Here is a 23,926-nt window from a genome sequence, read left to right as displayed (position 1 = left end):
ATATCAGCTTTATAAAATGAATGTGCATCTCAATGTGCAGCGAAAGTGTCATATTACATCATCAATAGTTAGTGTGATCTTATTTTCTCAGTATGACAGCTGTTAGAGGTGTGACGTCCACAGCAGGATCTAAACACTGTTAAAGGAATTACCTGCCATCTGATGACAGGTGGCAAACAAAGAAAAAAAAAAACAAACAAAAAAAACAATGTGCACATCTGAGGGAGTGTGAGTGTCACTAACCTGTTTTGGTGTTGCCTCCCCCGTAGCGCAGCGCTCTGAGGGCTCTGAGCATGGAGTTTCTGTCTTTGATGTCATTCAGACGGAATTCAATTCGAGGCTCATCGCTGTAATGAACCACGGCTATCTGAGAGATTGATGGAAAAAATGCACATCATCAGAGAGTGAATGTGCTGATCTGAAACATTGCCTTGTTTTAGTTTGAATCCGGCATTTTGGTGGACCTACCAAATCACAGTGAGGAAAGTACACACCTGAAGCCACCTCTTAATGACAATATCAATACAACAACAACAAAAAAACAATGTCCAGAGCGACTAACCTGTGTGCCCTGTGCACCAATAACAGGGAAATAAGTGGCCACTCGGAATATAAAGTCCTTCATCTTGATGAAGTTGTTAGCACCAATACTCGATGACTCATCCACCAGGAATACTATGTCTGCTTTGGTTTTACCACACACTGACAAACAAGGACAGAAACATATATTAAAGAGTAAATATACTGTTAATGACCTATCTCAATAAAAAAGAATATAAAGCAAAAAAATACCTGGTTGTGGAGCTGTTGTCTCTGTGTACAGGGGGGTTGTTTGCAGGGAGGGGGCTGCTGCTGGTGCCTTGGGTTCAGCTGGCTGACGTGGAGGTTTCTTGGTTGTTAAGGGGCTAATTGGTGGCACAGCAATGGGATGCCTGGTGGTCCTGGTGGCTGACTGAGAGACGGTAGTGTTGATGATGGAGGCCATCGTGGAGTGGGGGGCCGCAGTGGTGGGCATAGGCTTCACTTTTATCACAGTAGGATCAGGTCCCACTGAGTAGTACAGAGTCAGAGCAGAGGTTTTATGTTGTTACTGTCATCTTTAAGTATTGTAATGTGCCAGAGAACGATAACATATTCTTACATATTCTCTGATACACAGTGCTTATAGGCCCCTCCACCTCTCCATACAAAGGTCTGATGGTGAAAATGTATGTTCTGCCATACAAGAGATCACTGATCTTATAGGAGGAGAAGCCTGGGCCCAGGACCTCTGTTTTAGTCTCCAACACTAACAACAAGGAAACAAGGAAATCAAAAAACAGCCCTATTTTAGTCTAAAATAATGAACACGTTGATTAGTAAATGTTAATAAACTCAGCAATAACATGTGCGATATACTGTAAAATTTTATCTAATGTGGTAAAACATCCACTGCTGACCTGAGATGTGCCGCCAGGAGAGCAGGTATCCAGAAACACCAGCCACACGTGTCCAGTTCAGAACAGTGCTGCTGTCTGTAGTGTTCAGAGCAGCAAATCCCTCCACTTTTGGAAGATCCACTGACACACATAAAAAAAACACAAATGAATAATTAAAGAAACAAACATAACAGGTCCGAGGCTATATTTGAAGAAAATAATCCATTATTTTAGTTTGTATCAACAGTGTTTTGATGTAAATCCTCTCCTCTGCTGCCAGTAGGGAGGGAAAAACCTGCGACTGTGAACACGTGTTATACTGCATCACGCTGTCAGCTACAGACAGGACTCACAGGTACGAGCTGTGACCAGCACTGGGCTTCCCTCCCGGCTGCCCACCATGGGGGACACCTGGATCTTATAGGCTGAGCTCTCCCGCAGGTTGCTGATGGTAAAGCTGGTGGAAGCAGCAGATACCACATGGGATTTCTCATCACCCCCTGGTGCAGAAAATAATTAAATTCAGCAGCAAAAATGTTGAATTTCTCAGAACAATTAATAACTGCAGATGATAAGAGCGTTTCTCTTACCCAGGAAAGGAATCCAGGAGATTTTGTACCCAGAGGCCCCTGATGTTTTCCTCCAGGACAAGGTGAAGGAATTTACTCCAATGTCCAGAACCTTCACCTCTCTCACTGCCTGGATCGGTTCTGTTTCTGAGACTGCAGCTAAGAAGTCACAACACACAATCATATCAGATAATACACACTAATTACTATCCTGATTCGATACCATAGAGCCTTTTTTCTAGAAAGAATCACAAAAAACATCCAAACAAAAAGAAACCTTTCTTTGAAAATTCAAATCAGAATTCATTAAAACTGACTTAATTAAACAGCTGAATGAATGACTGTGTGTTTATGCACACACCCTATCATTTTACAGTGTTATAAACTTCACGTCAACTTGGTGGTAAACACTAACTTTGACAGTGACAGTGATAAAATGATAGCAGCCCTGCTGATTTGGCCACAGTGACACATACTACAAGTGACAGCGACAGCAACTGTGGTTAAAACTGGAGGACCAAAGTATATGACTTGTCAGTCAAACAGACATCAGGAGGAAGCCGTGGCACGAGATGTAGAACTTTGCAGTCCCATTTAATTACAGTGGGTGAGCAGCTGCACAGAGCTATTTAGATCCAAAGATGAATCAACTTAAATTAAAATGAACAGAGACCTCATTTCCTGTACCTGTGAGCTGAGACAGGGAGATTTCTGGCCCCTCCGAGTTGCCATACACTGCACAGATGGTGATTGTGTAGGTTGACTGTGGGTTCAGGTCTGTGATACGGTGGAAGAGGACACTGCGGTCCAGGTACTGGGACTGAAGTTTGCTACCATCTGAAAGTATGCGCACAAACACAAAAATGAATGACATTTATTAAAACAACAGAAAAAACACAGTTTGGATGAATATATCACCTGTGGTCCAAGTGAGTTTATATTCAGTGGCTCCAACAATGGGACTCCACTCCACATCAATAGTGGTGCTTGTGTATGATGTCACCTTGAAGTTGGACACATATCCCAAAGGAGCTGAGAAAGTAAAAGATGCAAGTATAGCAAGTATGCTGTATAGTATGTGTATAGTACATGCAAAGATGAGCCTGCTTTTGTACATATATTGCTGTGATTTTTTTACCCACTAGTGTCACTTGTAGATCAGTGAAATATCATCACTATCATCATCATCATCATCAACATTACTGTCTAGACATAACTATATTTTTGTTGCACAGATGTGAAAGAAAATAGGTCAGGTCAAAATAAAGTCCTTTCGGTGTCAGTCCTGCTGACTGACTGACATTTACTACAAGTGACAGTGGCAGAGACTGTGGTTAAAAGAGGACAGAGTCTGCAAAATAATGGAACACACTAACATCCGAATAGATGTGATGTTACAACATAAAAAGCAAAACTGCAGTGTTCAGCATAAGTAAGTAAAAAAGACTGTTGTGCAACAGGTGACTGGTGTCGTATACAGACACTCACAGGTTCTGAAGGTAGCAGTGATACCGGGCCCAACGGCAGATCCAAACAGCACATACAGAGTCAGAACATACTCCGTATCATGAGCGGCATTCTTCAGCTGGTATTCTGTGGTGCTGCTGTTCAGGGCCAACTGTCTGGGACGATCCCGACCAACAAACTCTGAAAGTAGAATTAACATTACACACACATCGCATCGTTCTTTCTTTCAACATATAATTCCCAAATGACTTTCTTCTCTTTAGGTTGGCACCAGAGGCAGCTCCACTGTACACAACATCCGCCTTCTTTTTTCTTTTTACTTCATATCAAAAGCATCTGGCAGACTGTTGGGGTTACAAAGTCCGTTGGAAAAAGTAGTGGCATTTCAAAAGCTGCTGTCACAGTGAGTGTTTTAGTAGGGGAAAAAAAATTCACGTTATCACACAGAAAAACTGTGCACTAAAACAAGTGTGCTTTGTACCTAGTTAAAACATACAGAAATGTGTAAAACACATGGGTGTTATTGAGAGAACTCAATAGAAAATGCTATTCACACCCATGTGACCATGCTATTTGCACCCTAAATAGTCAGACAGTGTCTCTTCCCATTGAAAAAGAGAGGCAGTGACATTACCTGGGGTGGGTCCCCATGCCAGTCTGTATCCTGTGGCTCCTGGCACACTATTCCATGAGATAACAGCGGTACTAGTACTCACAGCAGATACCTTCAGAGTTTGTACTGCACTGCTTTCCACTAAGAAAAATGAAGAGGCAGAGAGAGAAAGTGAGGGCTGACGTGTCTTATCTAGTTATGCTTCATAATCACATTCATATTTTTTTGTAATTTAGTTACAGGTTTTGATGTTAGTGGTGATGATGGGTCCCTCGATGTCTCCAAAGATTGGGTTGATGGTAACTGTGTACGCTGAGCCTGTGTGGAGGCCCTGAATCATGTAGAAGTTAAAGGTGTCTCCAAGGTTTATGTTCTCAATGTGTCCATCTAAAAGACAGAGAAACATCAGTGATGGTTTATGTCAGATTTAAATGACATGAGATAAACTTAAGGTCAGACATTTAGCTCCAAGTAATCCACAGTACCTGGGGATTCCCAGGTGAGACGGTATCCTGTAGCACCTCTGACTGATGTCCACCTTGCTTGAACTGTGTCTGTAGTAGCATTCTGAACCAGGAACTGTTGAACTGGTACCAGCTTTACTGTTAAACACACACATACATGCATGTTGAAGACTGAAGAAAAATCACTTGTTTATACACAATATCATGGTGACAGTCTTATTGTGTGTAATAGCTGACATGGCTTTGTTTCCTGTAACAACAGCACCCCTCTGTGGAGTAAATGCTGAACTACATGTTACCTGCTTTCTTCTGTTATATTTTTCAAGCTATTAAATGACTTACACTTGTGGATTGGCTGCACCTATACAGTTATGTTGTAATATGATTATGACATTATGACCAAAAATTAAAACATAAAAATAACATACATGTCTTGCCCACTAACGAAACCGGTTCACTTGGTCCTTCAGGGTAAACTGCGTAAATACTGACAGTGTACTTCTTATCTTCTTCCAGGCTGTCAATTACATGAGACGAGGTGTCTCCAGGAAGCAGACGCTCATAAGTGAATCCTGGTCGGTTGGCTGTGGAACAATCATAAATCCAGAAAAATCTATACCTGAAAAATTACTCCAATGATACATGCTCAAATGAATGAAATGACATTCAATAATTTGAGAAATAGTTTTATACTAATCTGAAAATAAATAAGAATATATGACAATTTGTCAGCATACATCGTGGGATGAAGATCTTGTATCCATCGGGTTTCCCTAGAGGAGGTGTCCAGCCAAGGCGCAAAGAGAACAGTCCCTCCTCTATGACACGGAAGTTTGACACCTGGGGCAAAAGGGCTAAGAGACACCAAGTTGTTGCACATACAAACCCACATAGTATTAACTGTACATGTGTGAGGCAGTGAGGTACATACTTGTCTTTACAGTGATTGTTGCAGAGTCTCCTATGAGGCTGGGGTAGATTGCATAGACAGTGAGCGAGTAGTCTGTTTTGGGTTTCAGCTCTGTCACCAGAGCAGTGCTTACATCTGCCTTCAGATCCACCTGTTAAATACAGAGAAGGGAAAAAAGGAGCTTCCAGTGAGAGACAGAGAGAGCAAAAGAGACTGACATGGACAGTGAGATGACTGGTCAAAGAGGAGGATGAAGAGGGAATGCAGTTATACAGTAAAAAAAAAATCTTCCATTTCTTGATAGGAATCTTACATCCTGGCATCTTTATTGTTTTTGTCCAGCACCTTTTCTCTATTAAATCAAACAATGTTATCTATGTGCTTACATAATGCAGGAAATAAAATTCGACTGTGTAAGTACATCTGTCCCTCTCTGTCAGGGGTATCTGCTGCAGTATAGTGAACATTTAAAGTAAAGTGAGTTCAAGCGTTCAATATAATCATCCACTCTGTCTTACAATGTAGCTGAACAACAGCACAACTACTGAATGCAATCCCTCACCTGCCTCTGCTTCAGGTGAACATGAGGCCCCTGGGAGCTGAGAGGGGCGACCAGGAGGCGATATCCGGTGACATCACCTGTGGCCTGGCTCCATGTCAGTCTGAGGGAACTGTGGGCCAGTTCACTGACCTGCAGGTCTCTGGGACCCACCACACGCTCCTCAACTATGGAAAAGACGAGGAGGGGAAAATAAAATATTATTGATGAAAAAAAAAGAAGCTGCATGTTTACAATGATACAATTCATGAATATAAAAATGCAACTAGCTGTCAATGTGAAGGAAACTTATATAACAAAACTTACTGGGCTGGGAAGATTTCACAGGACGGGGTGGCTCGGAGGCAGTAAAACACACTCTGCGGGAAAGTTTAGGCAGGATGGTGTCCAGGAGAGACACATCAGTTCCCAGCAATACATGTTCCTCATATGGTTCAGACACAATCCTCTGCAGCTCCGACCCATCCGCTTCTTGGACACCTGCTCACAGGAGAAGATGAGTGTGTGATGCGTGATGAGTCTCTTTACATGCTCGGATATAAAATGGCTAATGATAAGCTCGTGGCCTCGGCTGGACAAAAAATAAGTTTAGTCCTGTCTAAGAAAAAGGAGTCCACCTGCCTTATTCACCTGGTTTACCTTCAGACTGCGATTTTCCCGAGATGCAGGAAAAGATGCAGGGAACATAGATGTATTGACTGTGCAATTAACTTTTTAGCACTAATAATGTGTAGAGCCTTTGATTACTGTTGGATTCTTCTTTTGAATTCTTAGTATGAACCGATGCCGATTCTGTTGCTTAACAGTTTCTCCACATGCTTTTTTTATCACCACCAGGGGGAGCTGTGGCATTTGTGGCAAGTGATTTAATTTGAAAAGATGCATTGAATATACCCATAGACAGACATACTGTATAAGCACATGAGTATTAAGCATGCTTCCTTGGTCCCAGTTTGTGTAAATGGGGCCTTCAAACACTCAAAGCAGAATCCCAGTTGAGATGTAAAATGCATTTCCCTACAATTCATATTTTTTTTTATAGTTGTTTGGATAAACAGAACTTAAAGGTGCACACATAGGAACATTTGTGTTATCTGTACTACAACTGTCACCAAATTGCATATCTAGTGGATGAAACACCGGTGGACCTTCTCTGCAGATGTGATGAATGAGAGGAGCAGGCCTCAGTGTCAGAGGTGCAGACCGCGGGGGGGGGGGGGGGTGGGGGGGGGGGGGGCGGACACTGAATCATCTAATGAAAAATGGCTGCGATTAGCACACCATTGGCTAATGAGCAGTAATTATTGCACCACTGCTGGCTGAGTGTGTGTGTGTGTGTGTGTGTGTGCATGTGTGGGTAAAGATATTTTGCACACACAGTGTTTATTCATGAGTGGGGAGAACGCTGATGCAAGAGTGTCAGGAAGTGCACCTTAACATATACAGCAGAAGTTGGATTAATCACTTACACACACACTCTTATGTTTGCACACTTACATGAGTGCGCCCTGATATTCACAAACAAGAATCCTACACACACACACACAAATACTCACACTGAATCCAATGAATTCCAATGTACAGGACATGAATTTCTAACTGCAAACACTGCAGATAAGCCGGCGGAGCTCAGATAAAATCTGAGGGGGCCGCTGCAGTGGGATGTTGAAGGAATCCACAATACCAACTTCAACACTCACCTACTGCGAAGAGAGCAATTCCATTGTCAGCCACTGCTCTGGCTGCATCATTAACCGAGTCATCAGAGCGTCCATTTGTGATCAAAACAGCAATCTGTGACAGAAAAGTGATGGTATTAAGCAGCAGCTAATATAAAGCTAACAATATGCCTATGAATGAACACACCTGTGCCAAAATGGCTTGTTGTTTCTAGCTTTGTTTTGTTTGCTGTTGGCATCACTGGGTTGAAAAAAAACCCCAAAGAAACAATGTTCTTCTACTGAAAGCCTCCACAGACTTTTGACATGTTTTAGCTCATAATTGGATACATAATTAAATAAATCAAACACAGAGACAAAGTGGAATTCAAGGATGCTGGCTCACAGCTGAGACTAATAATTTACCCATTAAGAAAAATGTAGTCAGTTCATTCAAAGTTCATCCCACAGTCAATGAATATGGAGGGCAGAGAAAGTGTCAGTATGAGAATGTAGTTCCTTCTTTGCATGTGCTCAGGCTGTGCAATTCAATATATCAGCCTAATCCTCAATTCTCTGCCTTCCCACATCAAGTGTGCTGCTGCAAGATGATTCACACACACACACGCTCAGAGATAGAGATGATTGGAATGCTAACCAGCTGTGCTACACTACAGTATTAGACTGTCAGAGAAATATAGCTGATAGAAAAGGAAAGAGGTTGGAAGGAAAAGTGCATTTAGATATTTGATAACAAACTTCTAAGGCAAGTTTTGTTAGAGTAAGTCACTGACTTTGCGGTAACTGGGTCCAAAGAATAGATCTACTTTGAATGTATCATGGGTGGAAAAGTTACCAACAGTTAGATGGCATGCTGTGGAAAATGTACCACCTTTGCCTTTGTTTTTCAAAGCAGAAGATGAGAATCGAACAAAAATCCATTACAAATTTGTGCCAGACACACTATCAATTTGTATTCTGAGCATAAAACAAGAGCATTTAATCAGATTCACAGTGGTGTGAAAATGGCAGACTGGTTTGTTTTGTTGTTGTTGTTGTTTTCCCACAGTGTCCTGCAGAGTACAAATACAGACTCCTGACTAGTCATTTCCTTTTGCTGCAGGGCCACAACAGACATACATGTGTTTGCAGCATGGGCTCACATCAATCATTTCCCATCATACTGTCAAACATTTAACAAGATTTAAGCTCTTCAGATTTCAGTGTGTATGTGAGAACTGCTAAGCAGAGTAGTATTTCAGTCAGAGGGGTTGAATGAATTGTCACATGATCACACACATACCTTTGGGGCTAAATCTCGACTGATGGCAGGGCTGAAAACAGAATCAACCAGGAACTGGAGGGCACTGCCAGTCCTCCTGGATCCACCCTCATAGGGAAGATCTCTGATGGCTCTGAGCACCTCCTCAAGTGAGCTGTAGTCTGTCAAAGCTATCCGCATCCTGCAAGGAGATTATGTTGAAATGATGGAACAACAATCATTGTTATGTGTACATAGAATGTGGCGGGATGACCCAACGCCATATGTGTTCCTATTAGAGATCCTTGAACTTTAACATGAATGCATGCATTCTATGCTTTACCCGAGTTGATTGATAAATCTGTGGCCTAAAGCTGGAGGAGTTTATTCAAGTGTGATAAGCCTGACCTTGGAACATCCCCAAAGACGGTGACTCCAAAGCGTACACCCTCAGGTCCCACAGTGCTGTCCTGAAAGGAGGATATGACGGCTGAGATGAAGACTTTGACTCTGGAAAAGCTAGTGTGACCAATGCTCCACGACTCATCCACCAGAAACACTATGTCCGCCTGCACCACTGTCTTGCATACTGATGGGAGAAGAGTGGACAAAGAGCAGAAGAATAGAAGACACAATTTAAAATAAAATAGATAAGAGTGACATACAAGTAAAAGGATGTTATTTGTTGCTGTGCACTTCATTCCAACATTGACCACCAGATAGCAGTCTTGTTCCATCCTGTTTAGGCTTCATTTGCTTCTGTCATGCAGCCAGAACATTGCACAAATCCCCATGAATTTTTAATGAGACACAAGTGAGCCAAAGAGACTATCAATATTCTGAGCACTCCAGCAATAAAACTTTAGTACAGCGATGAGGAACGCTTAGAATAATAAGGTAAACACACCCAAAATCAGGGTCAGTCCCCATGCCCAAGCAAACAAATGCATTTAAGATCAGGATGTGCTGCATTCAGAGGGATTTAGATGCTTTTTTAATGTGAACTTAAACAGCCATACAGTGGATGCACTAGATACATGCATGCACTCTCTCTCTCACGCACACATATAAACATGTAGCCTGCTGAGTCTGCAAGCACTGAGCAAGTCAGTACTTTGGCATCACATATGCAATAAAGTAAAGTGACGACAGCATTGATAAGGCTAGTGAATAGGAGATAGGCACTGGTGATTGTTCTGTAAGTGATAAGTGATTCTCTGCTGTCCTCTATTTCATTACCGAGCTCACTCTCCTCTATTATCTCGCCCCTTTCTTCCTTTGGCTGCAATCCCAGGATTCACTGGGGGTGACATATGTCTCCAGCCCATGGCGACCTAACATTATGTTCTCCCCCACACACCTATACATCTCTAGCTATGCACAGAGGAAGCTAAATATTTCTGTGGATACCATTTTGGAGACTTCACTTGTGCTGAGTTATTATCTTTGCCTGAATGGAAGCTGCCTTAAAATAATATATATTCAGCTGATTTATCTGTGACGAACTCAAATCCTAAATGCAGTTACAGATTATACAAAAATGGTCACCCTAGCTAGCACAAATGTGGATAAACCAACCATTGTAATACATTTTATGCTCCACAGTTTTCTGAAAGAGCACATAAAATATGGTAGAGACTCCAAGCAAGGAAACAGCTGGAGGCTGGTGTCTGTCAGACAGACACAGACTGCGGTGGAAAACGAGATCAATTATCCAGAAGTTTGTCTGTCTGGGCTGGCAGGCAAGATCGACATGCTCTGGATAAGGACACAACACATGCTGGGGGATTTGGAATGTTTTTTTTGTTTTTTTTGAAGGTTGTCTATGCTGATATCTCAAAGGTTCTATACACCTCTGTGCTGGACCAACATTGATTTACACATTAGATGTAGCACAGAGGCTTTAGCATATGTTGCAGGAAAAAAAAACCTCATCAGAAATAATGATCCGCAGCTGCAATCAGCTCCACAAAGATCAAGAGAGAAGACCATCAGAGAGCATGTGTGAAAGAAAGTCAAAGGACTGTCAGGGGTCAGGTTTTTCTAGATAAATGAATGTAAAAGTTCTTCCAGTTCCTAAGAAACCACAGAATTCTGAATAGAAGCACATTTACTGATTGTAAAAGAGAAAAACTAAATGATAGACAGAGCGAATATCAACTGTTTTCAGCGCCTCTTTTGGGTCCAATCTCCATCCACACGGTGTGAATTTGAATTTCACGAAGCCCATTGTGTGCAGTTAAAGGAACTACAAGTTACTGACAACAGCAGCATTAAACTCGGTTGACAATTGAGTCAACCAGAGGAACTCATTGCTTGCTGGTTGTGTGATGTGCATCTGTGCTACAGTCAGGAATTATGTCACACTGTAATCCATGAAGGCTTTGTGATTTGATGTGATTACTACAGCAGCTTACATTATACTTAAAACTAACTACTAACTACCAATTCAGTCGTCTGGCTCTCATAATTACAGTTAGGTACAGTTATGTATATAATGCCTGGTAGCAGGCTGTCAACATCACATGGGGTGGTGTGTGGAAATACTGTACATACCAATGAAGCTCTTGGCACTAAAGTTACTACTGACCCCTGCTGAATGCTCTCCAAAATCCTGTTTTACTACTCAGTTATATTTTGTGTCCTCTGAGACACGTTTCATGTTGCCATGTTGGGTTAGTGACTAAAATATGGTAGATGCTTTATAAAATTATGAAAAAGTGCATTTTAAATAATGTCATGTGCTACAAGAATCTTTAAACACACACATGAGAAGGTCTTCACATCACATCAGCTAAAAAAAAGTTGATCTATTCAAAGGCTTCTTCAATGGTTGAGAAATGTGGCCTTCACCCAATGGATCTTTTTCAGAATGCATCCTTTGAAGGTTGTATCTCTTGAATCGAGACAAAGCTGTTAAAATTCTCTTGGTGTTAGGCAGGTCATCGCTTGGCAGGGACCAACAAACAAACTCTAAGCCCCAGCAGTGGCTGTGTACAAACTTTGCAATGACAGTAGGGGGCCTCTGTGAGGGGGCTCCACCAGACTCCAATCACTTGTGTGAGTGTCACCTATTTCTAATGACAATGATGGTGGTACCTGTGGGTAACAATTCTTGACCTTCAATTGATTTACTGTCAAAAGTGAGATCAATGGAGCTTTTAGTTGTCACCTGACTTACTAATTCGATCACATGTTGCATCGCATGTTGCATCGCATGTTATATCCTAATATGACTTAACACTGTCAATAATAAACAACAGTAGAACCTGCAATGGAGCAGCAGCTTCTAATATATTCTTGGGCTATTTATATCCTTCCATAATTCTGCCCAACAACTTTACCAATCACTTTCTGCCAATCACATTCCAGGTGAGGAGAATCTAACTTTTGATTGGCTTATTGACCTTTGGGTGACATCCAATAGCACCTGAGGCGAGGGGTTCTGTATCCAGGGGATGGGTTTGACAGGCTGGCAGACAGAGTGCTGTACTGTACATGAGGCCAGCAGATGTTTAAACTCCCTGACTAGACACAGTCTGGAGAGGAGCCGTAGCTGGGTTTGTGTCTGCCCCATGTAGCAATCCAGGTGTGGAGATTTAATGATGGAGCGCTCGCACAGACTGTGTTCATTGAGCACCTGTCCTTTCTTTAGCCCGAGCATCTAAGTAGTTTAATTCATAGATCGGTGCACAAAGCTGACAGTCAGGCATATGGATCTGATTCAGAATTAAGCAGCTGACTATACCAGAAACCAGCAGGACCGATTTAAAGAACCAATGATTGGAAAAAGGAATGAGAAAATACAGATTAGCTGATAGGAAATATAGAAAATGTGTACGAGTGTGGCATCAGGTGTAAAAAATATCATCACTTACCTTCAACTTGTGCTGTAACACTTTGATGAGAGAGAGAAAGGGACAGCAGAAAAATCCACACAGACGAGTGGCCCATACTCTTTCTCTCCTCTTCTTCCACTTTCAATCACCTGCTCCTCCTCCTCTTCCTCCTCGGTTCTTCTTTTCACAAATCCTCTTCCTAAACTTTGCTCCTCAATTATCAAATCCGACCCTTATTTTTTTCCTATCTGAAAGTATGAACGGAGAGAGGGGGGGGAAGTAATTAAAGGTCCTCAAAGATAAAAACACAATCGGCCATTTTTAATTGGTAAAAACCTTGTAAGTCTTATTCAGAAGTTGAGCTTTTGTGTGTTTTATGCCACTGACAGACAGAAACTAGTTTGGACTGACTTGAATGAGACCTGTGAAGGATGAGACCTCCATCTATTTTCACACCATATTACACATCAAACTTTTCCATTGAACAAGACTGTGACTAATATACAGAAACATGTCTTTACAACCTGTTGGCCTTTATTGGGCATAGAGTCTCCTATCAGTGGTATGTACAGCTGCAGACAGGAGCTCTCCCTGTAAACAGCTTTATAAGAGACTCCACTGACTGCAATGGAAATGAAAGTATCACAGTGGTGATAAAAATGTCCAATAAAATCTCACAGGTTAAATAATTATGGGAAAAATCTAAACAAAATGGGAGCATTAAATGTTATTGATCTATTGTAGCTGGCTATTACAGCAGCTTTCTATATTCTGTATTAAATATCAGCAAGTCCTGTTAAACAAGTCCTGTTTAATAGATTAACCTATAATTAAAACAATGCAATAATATGCCTTAATAGTTCTGTATTAAAAAGATCTATAGTGTATGTGTTGCCATTTGACTGACAGCAGCTGACAGGCTGCTGAAATGTCAGTGTGGTGTGTTATGTAGGGAATGAGAGGTAAAGTAAATAAACCTGCTATGTAGCTACAAGGCAGACAGGGTGTTCAGAAATCAACATTATCAAAGCTGAGCTGTGGATGTGGGGGAGACAGGCGACTGGAGATGGCACTGCCTCTAAAAAAATGACAGCGGGACAGGTACATTTTTCTGACAGATGAGCCTCACTGGTGGAAGCTACATTCTTCACAACAATCTAGGGTTGTGGTTGTCTGCGAGAGGAAATGGAGGTACAGTAATGTTGTTGGATACAGAAAATCCTTTCTTTCTCTTTCTCTTCCTCGTCAGAGGGAAACTGCACGTTAGAAAAAAAAAATTAGCCCCAAGGCTAAAGCTTTTGACACAGGCAGGAGCGGCTAATGTCCCATTGGGACATTAGCTGCTTCACTAGAATATTACCTTTCACAGAGATGTGTACTATGTAAAGTGATATTGAAAAGCAAATCTAGAAGTATCCTGCAATCACATGAAATTATTATATCTTTACTGCTTTTGAGCTGTTCAAATCCTGCAGTAAAATCTGGCCACAGAGATTTGTGAGTGACAATATTTTATTAAGTGAATAGAATCTCTGCCTAAGCAGAGGGAATGTGACACTTATATCTGCACACTATGAAAGGAATCATGCAGCAGTAATGGTTCATCACATTTAAAATGATTGAACCATCAGAGAGCAACACATTCAACACATTAACAGTGATTGAGAGATGATGCTCGTGCTGTTATGTTTTAGATTAGGTTGTGAATCACCACATGCTTCTGCATACATGTGTCTCTGCCTCTGAGTACTGTACGAGCCTGTGCAAATTCATAAGCATAACATCAAAGAGAGATCTGCCTTCCCTCTATTATACATGACATGACACATTTCCTTTGGCTTTAAAGATTCACAGTCCGTCCTTTTAGTGTTGCCACACAAGAGCCCATTTCAACAGTGAATTAACATAAGAACATAAAAATAAATCAGATCAATGTGAAACAATCTAAATTCCAGAAATTTCCTTGCTGTGATTTGACCATCTGGTCTGACTAAGCCAGAATGGCTGAGGGCTGAATAGTTTACAACCTCTGCAGATGGAAGTGAGAGCTGGCAGGGCTTGAACTTTAATGTAACACAGCCAAAAAAAAACTACACTCTCCCCCTCACATACCAGTGCAGATCGAAGATCTGTCTCTGCATGTATTTTCTTATAACAGAAGGACAAACTCGAACGTGTGTTTTGATGACTGACAGCCAGTGCAGTGCAGTTTCTGTGGTGCAGCCATCCTGCAGAGGGACTTTTAAATGAGTGTTGAGAAAAGTAGCATTCAATCAGAACCAGAGAGTCTCATGATGGCTTTAATAGAGAGGTTTTTTCCAGTGGACCGCCATTGGACTTTATTTTGAGACAAGGCACAAATAACATATGGACCTCACATACATTTTTTTAATTATTATACGTATAATACTGAAACAAAGTCACAGTTTGTCCAGATGCAATATAAAATGTTGCAGTTGGTGCTGTTATTTTGCAAAGGATATTCAGCTTTAATATTAGCAAAGCTAAGCTAAACCAGCTGTTGTTTAGTGTTTGCTGCTTAGCACTAAACTGTGCATGGATGGAATTAGTCTCACGGGTATATGTAGTTATAAATCACAGTACAGCACAAGAGGAGAACACACAGGATCACCAGAGTTATCACACTTCCTCCACTGGGGGCCATTAATGTCTGCTAAAATTCATGACAATTGCTCCAGTCGTTGTTGAGATATTTCAGGCTAATCAACTGACATGAATGACGATGCCAAAAGATCACAGCTTGTGACCACAATACCTCAAGATATTCCTGCAACGTGTGCAATTACAAGCTCAAGTCAGATACTCTGACACATGCCCACAATGTCCCCACATTAAACACATTTGCGCAGGACTGCATCCATCACACTGACCACACTGGGATCACAGGCTGCCTTGCTGAGGGAAAAAGTGTGTTTACAGTGTTCGAGGCCTTTAGTTTATCACAGCCCCGAGAGGATTAAATAATGTTACAAAATGAAGTTTACTGTCCCTGGCCCTTATACTCCTCTCTTTGTGCCCTATCTCCATTTCACACCCACAGTAGCTCACACATCGAATGCCTGCAAGTCTAACTGCACGTCAGCTATTTCTACATAATGGCATTTTCCACCTCACCACTTCACAGGATGGATTATCCCTGTAGGTGGGAAACTGGTAACAGTGAAAATGCACACACACACACACTGCACTGCTACAATGTGAGAAAGCAGATGTCTTTGGTGCAACACATCAAATCTACATCTAATTCACACACTAACATATACATGAGCACACACGGTCGTACACAGCTCCGCAAGCTGCAGACTTCTGTCTTAATATCACTTTGCATTAGCAGCCAACCGACACAGACAAGTCTATGCATGGGAGGCAAATTCATTCATTCTACATAGTTTCATCTCCTGACAATGCTCTCACAAACAACCTCTTATTATTCATGATACACCAGTGTTGGCATGACTGTAAAATGCATGACACCTTCTTTTGAATTTTAAGTGTGTGCTCATGCAAAAACATGAGCATGCACAAGTTTTGCAAAAACATCAGAAATGTGCATGCATTTGCAGCAATTATGGTATCCTCTCACTATAAAGGAGCACTAACATCAGACAGGTTACGCTCTTTAAGGAGTAGTTTTACTGTAAAGAGTAGCAGTAATGGCTCACTATAAAGAGACCTGGCCTCAGTCCAGACACTTACGGTGCAACAAGGGTATCAGGGCAGTTAAGAATTCAAAACTACTCTGTAAAGCACCATATTAAAGAGCAGTTAAACGAATGGATTTTGACTACGGCCCTAAAATGGACCCATGCATTTTAACTTACCACTGCAGACATTTCATTATTTTCCCAGTCTAGGTGCTCTCTCCTCGTAAGAGTAGAAATATCCCCTAAAAATACACAAAAAAAAGTTTCATCCAAGCCAACCAAAGAGGAAAAAAAGGAATTTATATCCTTGCAGAGGCCCGTATTGAAGGTAAACAAATGAATGAGAATGCCTGTATCTGAGTAATAGAGGAAGTAGGTGTGTAAGAGTTGATGAATGACACAGACTTCTCCCTTTCTTTCCAGGGCTCCACTGAAGCCTAGAAAAGTTTGGGAAGAGGGGTGGGGGTGAAGCTGCTACAACCTGTTGGCTCAGAAGAAGAGAGAGAGGGGGGGGGGAGAGAGAGAGGCGTAGGTTACTGATGAGCATGGTTAGTGTTGTACAGTGTGTGGAGGTGTAGACACTAATTGCCACCTCAGGGTAACAGAATAAGTAGTGTTAAACACTTGGACGTTAAAGGTGCAGGAGGTGAAGAATGCAACTTATAAAAAATAACAATTTCCAACCAAATATGAAGAATTAACAGCTTGGACACCTGTGTTACTGAAGTTAGCATGCTAACCAGCTAGCATTGGTTTGTACAATCACATACTGTAACACCACTTTATACCACATGATAATGGGACAATGTAGGTTTCAACAAAAAGAAAAGATGCCACTGTCCATTCAGGCATGTTTTTATATAACCTATAACTCTCGTCTCTTGTCAATCGTTTTACCAGACAGACAAGCCTATGAATGGAAAAGTAAATGCTTTTTTATTTTAAAAAAAACTCTCTATTGTGCCTTTGTGTCTATTATGACCAACAACACAGAATGAAATATCAAATAACAGAGAATATAAGTACAAAGCACAACCAAGGTCAGTGTGTTGAAGCATGGGTTCTGGTATTCCCTGCATACTTCTGTATTCAAGGTGTGTATACTCACACATAAAGCCAACTGAAATAGCTTGTAGAGCAAATAACCTTCTCAAAACAGAAAGGAGAGGAAGGAGGATAAATCTGTCATGTTTTACAAGCCCCCATCTCAGTCAGTGTGAGTGTCTGTGTGCGTGTGTGTGTGCTTTGTGTGCGTTTGGGGGGTGGGGGGCACCAGGTCACCTTTAATGGTCGACCCCAGGAATGTGGTGACCAGTTTAATAAGGTTTAGCCAGCTGTCAGTCTTGACATGCCATAAATCAACATACACTCGTATGGTGGGGGCTGGCTGGTCTGTAGATTTAGATAACAGTGATGGTACGATGTGTGTTATTACACTATTGTTTCATACATTAGGAACCATTCATTACAGCCTCAATATTACAGTGTCAGCTAAACTAATTTATATACAGGATATGCATCAGCACCACAAGGTTTCCAAGCAAATGCTAATGACTCACCTGATGTGCTGGACCTGCTTGTATTATCTGTGCAGAATATGCAAATCTTTTATTAGATGACATTAAATAATTTGCAAAAAAATTAAACGCAAAATTGAATAAAAATAAAGCCAGAATAGCTTGTTTATGCTCTCAATACAGCAATATCCTGCTTTCCAGTTTCAAGGAGCAAACTGTAAAACTCAAACCTTTCAAACGCATCATTGTAAAGTGGCAATACACATCTAAAAAAAGTTTTATGCTATATTGACTCAAAGGTATGTGAGGTACCCTACATTATAGTTTTGTATAGGTATTGTAGTGTGATGTGGAGTTTTAGTCGCTCAATTTACCGGAGGCTTGTCTGAGCTATGGGCTCTGTTGCCCTCTGCTGACCCTAAGCACATGTTAAGGGAGTTCAGGAAGGCGCATCAATCAGGGCCACTCTCACCAGACAGTCAAAGGTCAGCGTGTCTCTGTCCTTATATCTCTGTACATCACCTGTAACATGTCCCCACACATAGACGACAGGATGGGTCGACGGCCAAAGAATCCCAGTGATTTATGTGTTAGCTTGGTTGGTAGGTAGGTAGAAAATAAAGACAGATAAAGTCTTAAGAAAAACTAAAATAAAACAGCAAAAAATGCCCAAATTTGAGGCGATTAGATAATCCACAAACAATTGCTGTCATGACCTGGTGTTTAGTTCTGGTTTTGTTTCCTTGTTTTGGGTTTTCTGTTAATTCTGTGTCCTGTTATCTTTGTTAGGTTGTTGTTCTGTCCCCTGGGTTTCTGTTTTTGTGATGTTGTCTTGTGCTTCCTGTTTTATTTTGATAGCCTTGTCCTCCTTGTGCATTGTCTTGTGTTTTACTTCCTGTGTTTTCCCTCCTTGTGTGATCACCTGCTCCGCCCTAATGTGTGCCACCTGTGCCTCGTTGTCTTCCCTGGTCCCTTTGTATATAGTCTGTGTCTTCCCCTCTGTCATTGCTAGTTCGTCTTGTCCGGTGTAGGGTTTGTTTCCGTCTATGTCTCACGCCTTGTTCCTCGCCTACCATGCCATGTTCTTCTGCCTGACCTCGGGGTGCTCCAGGTAGTAGCCTTGTTGATGCTTTGTTTTTTGTTCCTGCCTTTTTATGCCCTGTGCCTGTTTTCCTTAGTTTTCTTCCTAGTTTTGCCATGCAAAGTGTGATTTTTAGTCAGTTATTTTGTACTTTTCCTTTTGACCACGCTGAGTGTGATTTTTGGTTTTTGTATTGTTTTTCCCTCCTGGCTTTGAATAAAGGAGTTTTTGTTAACCTTAACCGCTCCATGCCTCTGCATTTGTGCCCTCCTCCTGACGAACCCTGACAATTGCAGTAGATCCTCATTTATAAGCATTTACAGAACAGGTTGACTATCGGTGAATCCAATGAATGGTCATCAAGGTAGTAATACAGACAAAGCTGCCAAACTAGACATTTTTTATTTAGCCTTTATTTAACCAGGTTTGTCCCATTGAGATCAATGATCTCTTTTACAAGGGAGACCTGGCCAAGAGGGCAGCCTTAGTTACATTAAAACAAACAATAACAGATAAAATTAACAAGACTTGCTCACATAAAACAGTTATGGCACACAGACAAGGTACTCTGCAGAGATTTCAACTAAACCTTAAACTTGTTCAATGTAACAAGTGTTTGCAATTGAAGTTGGGATTGTAATTTATTCCAGGCATTGGGTGCTGAAAACCTAAATGCCTTCTTGCCCAGTTCAGTTCGAACTCTGGGGACTAATAATTGCACAACATGCATTGAATGGAGATTATGACTTCCATGTTTCCTTGTTAAAAGACAAGAAAGATGGGAAGGGGTGATGCCCAGAATAGTTTTGTAAATAAATACATACCAATGGCTGAGGTGTCGGGCATATAAGGACGTCCAGTTAACTTTAGAGTAGAGTATACAATGATGAGTGAGGGGACCACATTTAGTAATGAATCTTAGAGCCCCATGATAAACACTGTCCAGCATGCGAAGGCAGCGATCAGAAGCATTCATATACAACAGATCTCCATAGTCGGCAACAGGCAAAAAGGTTGTTTCCACTAATTTCAGTTTTACACAAAAGGAGAAGCAAGCCTTGTTTCTGTAGTAAAATCCTAAGAAGAGTTTTAGTTTTTTTGTAACGTATTGAATATGATCCTTAAAAGATAGCTGGTCATCAATTAAAAATCCTAGATATTTAAAACTCAATTTGTTGACCATTTCTTGTTATAACATTCTCAGACAGTGCTTGTTTCACAGTTTTTACAGTGGTAAAGAACATACACTTAGTTTTGTCTGCATTTAAAACCCATTGCAGATGACAAAGTTGTTCCTGAACTTTATCAAATGCAAATGTATTTGAAGGCCTAGGCAGGAGTGGGCACTGTGCAATATATAACCATGTCATCAGCATAAAAATAAAAAGTTGAGTTTGGAATATTGTGTCCAAGATTATTTATGTATATAGTGAATAATAATGGGCCCAGCACTGAACCTTGGGGAACACACTTGTGTATTTGTAGTACCTCAGAGGAGGAGCCCTCAATCTGAACAGCCTGGGTTCTACTTGTGAGGTAATTTGCAAACCACCCAACTGCCTGCCGAGAAAACCCAATGGCTAAGAGATGTGTGATCAAAATAGCATGGTCAACGGTATCAAATGCTTTCGAAAAATCAATAAAGAGGGACGCACAGCAATGCTTCTTGTCAAGAGCTTCAGTTATATCATTTATGACCTTCACGGCAGCAGTAACAGTACTGTGATTTTTGCGAAAACCTGATTGGAACGGTGAGAGAATGGAGTTGGCAGACAAGAATTCTTTTACCTGTTCACTGATCAAAGATTCAAGCAACTTTGCCACAACAGAGATTTTAAAGATTGGTCTGTAGTTATTCAAAACACAAGTCCCCTCCTTTTAGAATGGAGTAACAAGGGCAGATTTCCAGTCGAGAGGAATTTTATTTGAAATCAAGGTAATGTTAAAAATATGACACAAGGGTTCAGCTATAATGTCGGCTGCCAGTTTTAGAAAAGAAGGCTCTAAGTTATCTGGATTAGCTGGTTTTCTAGGATTGAGTTCTTTTAAAATGAACTTGAGTATTCCCAATAAGTCTATCTTTATTATCTTTTAGCAGGACAAACATTTACAGAGGTGGCTGGGGTTTATCTTGGACTGTTATTTTCAGTCCCTGTTTGGCTCAATGGGCCAAAGTGTCTTCAGCAGCAGGTGTGATGAGAAATAAAAGTTGTTGTGGACCTGTCTGGGGTATTCAAACAGCATATATTAGTCTCAGATAATCCCGCTGCTTCTCCAAGTGGGCCTGAATCCCCCAAGCTACGACTGGAGCTGGCACAAAAGTCTGATTAAATTTATGCTGCAGGCTAACCAGGAAAACAATAATGTGCTTTGGGAGTCAAGAAAAGCACAGAAACTGAAGTATAATGGGCTTGTAGTGAAGTGGGAGTACATATGGAAGGTAACGAAAAAAATGTGCACACGTGTACTTAATTAACTCGGTGTTAATATTTGTGTGTGTTTGTGTGGTCGTCATATATTAAGTGTCTCCGGGGTAAGCCAACTGTGCTCACAGCCCAATACAAATATCAATCAAAGGTAATTAAATCCATGTTTTCTTTTAAATTGGGAATTAAACTCAACTCTCAATCTGTTGTTTTTTTCCCTTTTAAAAAAAACCTCTACACATCTTGTTCTTACACTGAAAGCTTCAGTATATCAGTTCATCAATCAAGGCATCTGATAATGTATGAAATGGAGATACAGCACAATTGAACATAATTACCTATTAATATTCTTTTCACCGTTCATGCCTGGTGGCAGCTTTCAACGAGCTTCTACATCTAATTTGATAAAATACAGATTTAATGCATTTCTGAAATCTTCATTTCTCCGCCTCCATTTTTTTTTCCTCGCTCCACTGGCTCCATCACAGAGGTTATGGGACTCAAACATCACATTAGCCGCTAGTTGTAAGGCACTCTGTTAATTGTGCCACTTCTCACATAGTGCTTTAATTATGTTCAGTTCAGGCTTTGAGTTGAAAATCTGAATTATTTCTTGAAACAGTGTTCCATATAATTGGTGGATATATATACATATATATAAGGTAGTGCTATTAGCTTGAACTCAAAATCGTTTCTGCTAAGCTAACCTTTGGCCACTTACACTTAAAAAAAAAAACTTCCAGATTGTGGATACATCACCTGGCTCTGTGGTGTGAAATCAACCTATGTGAGTCATTTTTCATGCTTCTATATTTCATCTGCTCTCCTGCCTCCCCTTTGTCTGCTGTTAATGTAATTATTGATAGGCTGACAGCATGAGATGCGCGTCAGACAGATTTGATCCATGTATTAGTTTTTGTTTAATGCTGTCAGTGTTGGCACATTTGTTGGAGTTTCACACCGATAGATGGGCAGCGTATCTTTGGCCGGAGACTAATGCAATTCTGACTCGCATCCATAAACCATACAAGCCGGGCAAAGTGCCCGCTGCTGCCAACTACAAAAGGTCTGCTCTGTGCCAAGCCTTTTAGCAGGACAAACATATGTACAAACACATGCACACGCACAGAGCTGACACAACATAGATTAAAAACACACACACGTCCGCATACCCTCAGTGTAAGCACATGTCGCGCGTGCCTCTTACAGAGAATTTTTGTAATGATAAATTCATTTCATAAACCGTGCGACTTTCCTGTCTCAGGCTGAGATAGGAGCTGTCATGGCAACAGAGGAAAACAGCGGTTGCAGCATGATGGCTGGTTTGTTGGGACAAGCTGCAGCAGAGCGGAGAATTAAGATGCAGCCAAAGTCTGAGCTCAAAGAATTAGTCATGAGTGTGTGTCCAATTACCACTCTGAAGCTGACAAAGGACATCAAAATAATGAACAATCCAGCTCTCTACACTGTGCTTAAGAAGACATGGCGTCACAGTTAAGCCAATATTCAACAAAACGAGAAAACTAGAGGCACACATGTATAACTCTCAGAGTCAATGACACCATGGAAATGGTCCAACTTTTGTCTTAGCATAACAAAAAAACTCCATGTCTACAAATGAAAGACCCATACATTAAAGTAAGTTGGTTGGATGGATGTGTAGGTTTCCCCAGTACTGTAGTGACAGGACTGTCAGACTGTGCCCCTCATGCACCTACAGAGAACACCCATCTTGGACTCCAAGGCCAGCAGTCAATGTTTTGGGGCTTTCAGTATCTTGGACCTGAAATTGAGAGTGATCTGACAATCGACACACGGTTCTGTTATAAAAATTACTGTAGATTTAAAATAAACTATCCTGTCTATGAGGTGATTGCAGAAAATGCGCAGAACAGTTAACCGTGCACAGACTTCAGTAGCAGTGGATCATGCAAATAGTCAACACAAGATTGCCAAGTGTTTCTGACATTTAGGATGGCTTTACATACATATGGGAGTTTTAGGAACTAGACAACCTCAGAAGGCCAAAGGGCAGCAGCTGTCCACACTTGACTTTTGAACCTCACTGACCACAGAGACAGAGAGGGAGGGAGGGAGGCAGGGAGGTGGGGGATTCCGTTGTAAGTCAAAAGAGGAGACAAGGCACTGAGCAAGTTTTGGAATCCATCAGGTGAGTATATTTCTGTCTGTGTGAATGTCACTCTGTAATCTGTAATCAACAAGTTCAATATATTAAAGGAATGCTAACAGTCATGTTCACTTCATGCTCATGCTCCTCAGAACTTGTAGCGCTTTTAACTATAGAGAGAATTTTATGTGCGCATACATGATGATGCTTTGCTCAGGGGGACAACAAAAACATGAACACGGCGCTGTGAGTAGCTTCATTCATATAGTGTGTGATTTATCAGTCTGTCTGCCTGCATGCTGTGCTCCATCTTACACACTGTGCTCTATTGGCAGTCTAAAGATTTGGCGA

General features: G+C 41.2%; 1 protein-coding gene across 1 annotated transcript in view; it reads right to left on the bottom strand.

The window, feature by feature from the left end:
* The window catches only part of col7a1l (collagen type VII alpha 1-like), a 47,053-nt gene extending 30,383 nt beyond the window's left edge, over positions 1-16,670 (bottom strand). The window contains exons 1-23 of the mRNA XM_028419095.1: positions 16,601-16,670; positions 12,798-13,006; positions 9,328-9,508; positions 8,962-9,121; positions 7,701-7,794; positions 6,307-6,480; positions 6,004-6,167; positions 5,463-5,592; positions 5,269-5,385; positions 4,960-5,115; positions 4,553-4,669; positions 4,308-4,454; positions 4,089-4,208; positions 3,476-3,634; positions 2,906-3,019; positions 2,675-2,824; positions 2,009-2,146; positions 1,772-1,918; positions 1,440-1,559; positions 1,142-1,288; positions 793-1,050; positions 563-702; positions 244-367 (exon numbers count right to left, since the gene is read on the bottom strand). Coding sequence (XP_028274896.1) covers positions 244-367; positions 563-702; positions 793-1,050; positions 1,142-1,288; positions 1,440-1,559; positions 1,772-1,918; positions 2,009-2,146; positions 2,675-2,824; positions 2,906-3,019; positions 3,476-3,634; positions 4,089-4,208; positions 4,308-4,454; positions 4,553-4,669; positions 4,960-5,115; positions 5,269-5,385; positions 5,463-5,592; positions 6,004-6,167; positions 6,307-6,480; positions 7,701-7,794; positions 8,962-9,121; positions 9,328-9,508; positions 12,798-12,873 — 3,133 coding nt within the window. The 5' untranslated portion in view covers positions 12,874-13,006; positions 16,601-16,670. The remainder of the gene's footprint in view (positions 1-243; positions 368-562; positions 703-792; positions 1,051-1,141; positions 1,289-1,439; positions 1,560-1,771; positions 1,919-2,008; positions 2,147-2,674; positions 2,825-2,905; positions 3,020-3,475; positions 3,635-4,088; positions 4,209-4,307; positions 4,455-4,552; positions 4,670-4,959; positions 5,116-5,268; positions 5,386-5,462; positions 5,593-6,003; positions 6,168-6,306; positions 6,481-7,700; positions 7,795-8,961; positions 9,122-9,327; positions 9,509-12,797; positions 13,007-16,600) is intronic.
* Between the last annotated feature and the right edge of the window lie 7,256 nt (positions 16,671-23,926).

Source organism: Parambassis ranga, chromosome 2 (assembly GCF_900634625.1).
Source record: "Parambassis ranga chromosome 2, fParRan2.1, whole genome shotgun sequence".
NCBI lineage: Eukaryota > Metazoa > Chordata > Actinopteri > Ambassidae > Parambassis > Parambassis ranga.
Note: the sequence above shows the minus strand (reverse complement) of the source record. Positions and strands in the feature narration are given on the sequence as shown.